The following is a 4,587-nucleotide window of genomic DNA, read 5'->3' on the forward strand; positions in this document are numbered from 1 at the left end:
ATTTACCTCACTCTAATCATATTTGAGTTGCTCCGAAGAGATACGGGCTCTGCCACTGTTGCTGTCATAATTACAGGCGGGCTTTCCTCCTCGACGTGGACTTTCATGAACTGCCGCACTGCTGCTCCAAATGCCACAATACTCAACCCGACTATGCAGAAACACTCAAACTTGATGAACCAGGACAGAATTTTTTCATAGCATCTCAGAAACATTTCTTTATTTGCTAGTGCTTCTGTGTTGCCAAAGGCATCCTGCAGAGTAAATATCAACCCCTGTGTCGAGAAGAGGGTTGACTCCAGCAGAAACTTCGTCTGGCTCGACCCGGTATATCTCATGTGCAAGATTGCAAATAGCCCGACAGAATTGACGGCAATTGCAAACCACATTGAGGCCCACATTAGCCATTTTGAGGCGAGGTTAAACGCATATGCATTAAACATGGCTGCAAAGACGTTCAGATAGACGAGTGATATTGAAAAGCTGTGCAGCGTCAGTTTTCTACCAACGGCCAGCGATCTTTCTATGGACAGTATCCTGTTGTTGAGGATGAAGAAGCACATGTAGGCTATGCTTGCAAGAACGACAGCAAAGATGACAAGAGTGCATCCTGCCCTGAGAACCATGTAGGACTTTGTCTTCATTAAGGAGAACTTCCTCAGGTGCTTTAAGGAGAATATTAACCTATTAAGTATTGCACTAGCAGCCAAGGTCCAGTCCGCACTGTTACATGCACATTTTCAAAATGGTGTGCTTTGTTAAACTTTTGCAATAGCCCTCCCATGTTCAAAAGAGCAAAGCAAGTTGACGAAAATGTCTTCAAACAGCCAAGACTCAAAGCGACACACGAGGTGAAGACACACTTGAGAGAAAGAACAGAGACTGAGAAAATCTACCACCTGTTCTCGGCTCCGAACAAGAGAAAGACTGTGTTCAGAATGATCCTCAGCTTAAAGCAGTCGGAGCTGGAGAAAAATGTGTACATGCTGGCCGAGAATTTGCTAGGCACCTTAATAGCAGACAAGAGCATTGACAGGCTATTCTACATGGCATTTTCCAGACTCCTCAAGACAGGAAGCACATCGTCAATGAAAAAGCTGTGTGCCGACCATTTAAAGGCACAAATGTGCAGCGACAGGAGCTATTCCACATTTCTCGAATTTCTTATGAGGCATTTTAAAAGCGCAATTGCGGACAACAAAAACGAAATCGCAGAGTTTGTAGATGACAAAAGCCTTAAGTCAAAGGTGCTGTCACTGAAGGAAAAGACGCCAAGTACCAGAGTCAGCTTTAATGAAGCATTTTACTACACAAGATAGAAGACGGCAGCAAGCGCACACATCGGCTACTAGAATCCTCCCTGTTTCTTCTTTACGGGATCGAGCTTTTGCTCAGATCTACTTTGCACTGCCTGCCTGTATCCAAGAATCCTCTTGAACTCGTCATCAATAAATGAGTATATTACACCTCTGTAGGGTCTTTCGTCTTCGTTATTTCTGGGGTTGAACATTCTTTTGAAGTAGTCAAAATGATTTTCGATGAAAAAGTACGACTTTGGATAGGCAGTCTGGCGTCTAGAACAGACAATCGCCCGCATCTTGCCGCGGGCAACAGCCTCTAGCGGCACCGAGTATGTAATTGGATGGTTCAGTCCAAGCCTTGAATACACCCTCTTGAACACGTTATACATTGGAACTTTGCCAGCTGCTCTGCACTTCTTTTTTGATTTGAATGTTTCTGGTATTGACTGAAGCACCGGGTGGGTGATTATCTCCAGACCCTGGTTCTCCAACTCGTCAAAAAACAGCCCATCCTCTTCAGACTCGCTGGACGACTCCTCGGTCGAGCATGCCTGTCTCTGCAGGTAGCGGTGTGCTTTCTTCACTTCGTGTTTAATCCTGGCCATGTCATTCTCGGACAGGCTGTCCTCGTCTATGGCAACTGCAATGTGGGGATCCTCCACAAACCTCTCGTTCTGGCCGAAGAGTGCAGTATAAGGATTGCCAGTGCTTTCTGCATCCAGAATGCATCTGTGTCTTTTTGGGGATCCACTGCTAGCTTTGTGATCGGCCTGGACCTGTGTCAAAGCTGGAGATGGGAGCAGCCTGGAGACGCTATTGGTCTGGGCATGTTCTGTGCCGGCACGCTTATCAGACATGGCACGCGGGCTGCGGGCTGTACGAACTTCGTGCATTTTAGCAATCCTTGGAGCCTCTGGATCACTCTTGAAACCCAATAGCTTTGAAAAGGCACTGGGCTTCCTATTAAACGCAGTCATCCCATACAAGCTATATGGATATGGAGCCAGGTGTTCCGACCTTGTCCTTCCTATCTCCTCTGTTGGCGTCGTGCCACTTTCCACACGCTCGCTTGGAGATGGGTCGGCCAGCTCAAGATTCCCATTGGCATGCACATACTCACAGAATATGACTTCCTTGCTGCAGATGTACGCAATGGTATTTCTGTACGTGGCTATGCTGCAAAGGCTAATGTCCAGATTCCTTGCAGAAAACCTCGAAAAGTCGTTCTTATCGATGAACAGCAGGCCAGAGTTGGAGTTAAAGAGAACTATGTGGTTGCAGCACAGATACAGCTTCAAAGACCACATAGCATACTGGATCCTGGCAACCTCTCTGTCGTAGAGCCCAACCTTGAAGAGCCCATAGTCGCTAGCCAGGTACATGAATTTCTCATCGAAGACACAGCCATCAATATACGAAAGCGCATCAAAGTACGGCTCTGCCACGTCCCCTGCTATTTTGTAGACAACCGCACGTCTGACAACAAATATGTGCGACGGTGTGGGAACTACAAACCTGCACTTTTTGTCAATCTTAATCTTTTTCACAAGCTTGTCGCTGTAAATGAGGACCGCGTCTTCTGTCAGTATGTAAAGATACCGATCTACAGCAATGTCCAGCGCCTTGGCCTCAATGGTGCTGGTCGAAAACAGCGTGTAAATCACCACCCTGTCGACTAGCATGAAGATTATCTGATCGCCGTTCAAGAGTATTTTGTTCACATCGCTGTCGAATCTAATCCTGATCGACTCCTTCTCTACAAGCTTGCAAAACCTGAAGAACTTTGAACAGCAATCTGGCCCTTCTGTCTTTTCACCATCCTCGGACACATGCGAGGATTTATTGCGATGGCTGGCAGCCTCACTGCCATCCCTCACGTACTGGACATTCCTTCGGAGGACGATCGTTGCTATTTCCTTGTTGTTGCTCATGTACACAAAGAACAAGTCATTCATGGCTGCCACTTTCTTGTCTTTTGCATATGTGGTAGTGGTGAGCGGAAGCGGGTCTTTCACATCGAACTCCACTGCTTCCTCAAACTTGAATCCATCCATTTTTAGCTTAACATCTTTAAAATAGTACAACGGCTTTTCATACTTCGATTGGAGTGTGTTTCTTGGTACATGTGGCAGCGAAACCATCTTCCAGGGGTAGAGTATAGAATGCACAGAATATTCAAAATGCCATGCCGAAGCTGCTCCGGTTTTAGGATGTTTGAAAGACACCGAACAGAGACTAGCCACAATGTGCTTACTTCTTCAGCAGCTCAGCCGCCCTATCCCTCAGCAGCTTCTCTACTTTTTCGCTCCTCTTTCCCAAAGACTTTTCACAAATGTTCATAGACATATGCAAGGCTTTCAGCTCTTCAACATCTTTGCTTTTCCCGATTCTCCGTATGTGAACTTTACAGATTTCCTCAAATAGCGATGCAACCATGCGGATGTTACGGCTGAGCATCCTGAAATTGTCAAACAACAGCTTGTACAATGCGCCGATATCCTCCTTGGCCCTTAACGACTCATCCAGACTGCGACTAAACAAAACACATATCCTCTTCAGGGTGTCTTCAGCGTTTCTGTCGGCTTCCAGCAGATCCATTTCAAGTATCCTGTCAACCAGCGAGTCCTTGCCAGAGTGCAGAGTATAAAGCTTGTGGACGAACATCTTGTTGGGCAGGATCCCAATGCTCATGTAGAATTTGAATGCCTGATGGACTTTGGCTGTGTAGCTTTTGTCATGCTTAGGCTCGGAAAGGAACATCAATATCTTTGAAGAGAGCCTGGTGAAAAGAAAAGTGGGTACTCGGACATCCTTCACTATTGGGCAGTTAAACCTGGAGTCCAGCATTGGGCTTTTGTGCAGATGCTGGCTGCCTCTGCTGCACCTCCTCAGGTCGCTGTCGGCGAGTTTGATTCTTTTAAACTTTGTCAGCAGTCCTATGTAGCAGTACAGCTCGTAGCAGAATCCATCGCAGACACACATGCTTATTATGTTCTCGAGATGGCAGACCAGGGAAGAAAAATCAGCATCCAGTTTGCTACTCGACCTGCAAGCACACACCAAATCGGCAAACAGTGCTGCCGAGCCAACATTCCCCCTCAAAAATGCATCGATTTTGCCTTAATAAAAACAGACAGGCTGGCATTTAGAAAGTACAGCGATGCTAAGGTATAGGATGTACCGAGCGGGTAGAGAACCAGCCACCTGATTACATCCAGGTTTCGTCTAAATCGTATACTCAAGTGCTTTGTTGGCATATTTTCATCGCCGGCCATGCAGACCTCCA

General features: G+C 46.5%; 4 protein-coding genes across 4 annotated transcripts; 1 reads left to right on the top strand and 3 right to left on the bottom strand.

Moving 5' to 3' along the window:
* Window positions 1-2: 2 nt before the first annotated feature.
* VICG_02110 (uncharacterized protein) lies at window positions 3-644 on the bottom strand (the record flags this gene model as incomplete). Its single annotated transcript, XM_007605493.1, has 1 exon — window positions 3-644. One exon carries the CDS (start codon window positions 642-644, stop codon window positions 3-5), a length of 642 nt encoding a protein of 213 aa, XP_007605555.1.
* A 138-nt stretch (window positions 645-782) lies between these two features.
* Window positions 783-1,319, top strand: VICG_02111 (uncharacterized protein; the record flags this gene model as incomplete). Its single annotated transcript, XM_007605494.1, has 1 exon — window positions 783-1,319. The coding sequence occupies one exon, from the start codon at window positions 783-785 to the stop codon at window positions 1,317-1,319; it is 537 nt and encodes a 178-aa protein (XP_007605556.1).
* Window positions 1,320-1,348: 29 nt separating this feature from the next.
* Window positions 1,349-3,442, bottom strand: VICG_02112 (uncharacterized protein; the record flags this gene model as incomplete). Its single annotated transcript, XM_007605495.1, has 1 exon — window positions 1,349-3,442. One exon carries the CDS (start codon window positions 3,440-3,442, stop codon window positions 1,349-1,351), a length of 2,094 nt encoding a protein of 697 aa, XP_007605557.1.
* A 109-nt stretch (window positions 3,443-3,551) lies between these two features.
* On the bottom strand, window positions 3,552-4,403 carry VICG_02113 (uncharacterized protein; the record flags this gene model as incomplete). Its single annotated transcript, XM_007605496.1, has 1 exon — window positions 3,552-4,403. One exon carries the CDS (start codon window positions 4,401-4,403, stop codon window positions 3,552-3,554), a length of 852 nt encoding a protein of 283 aa, XP_007605558.1.
* Between the last annotated feature and the right edge of the window lie 184 nt (window positions 4,404-4,587).

This window comes from Vittaforma corneae (genome assembly GCF_000231115.1).
Source record: "Vittaforma corneae ATCC 50505 unplaced genomic scaffold supercont1.43, whole genome shotgun sequence".
Lineage (NCBI taxonomy): Eukaryota > Fungi > Microsporidia > Nosematidae > Vittaforma > Vittaforma corneae.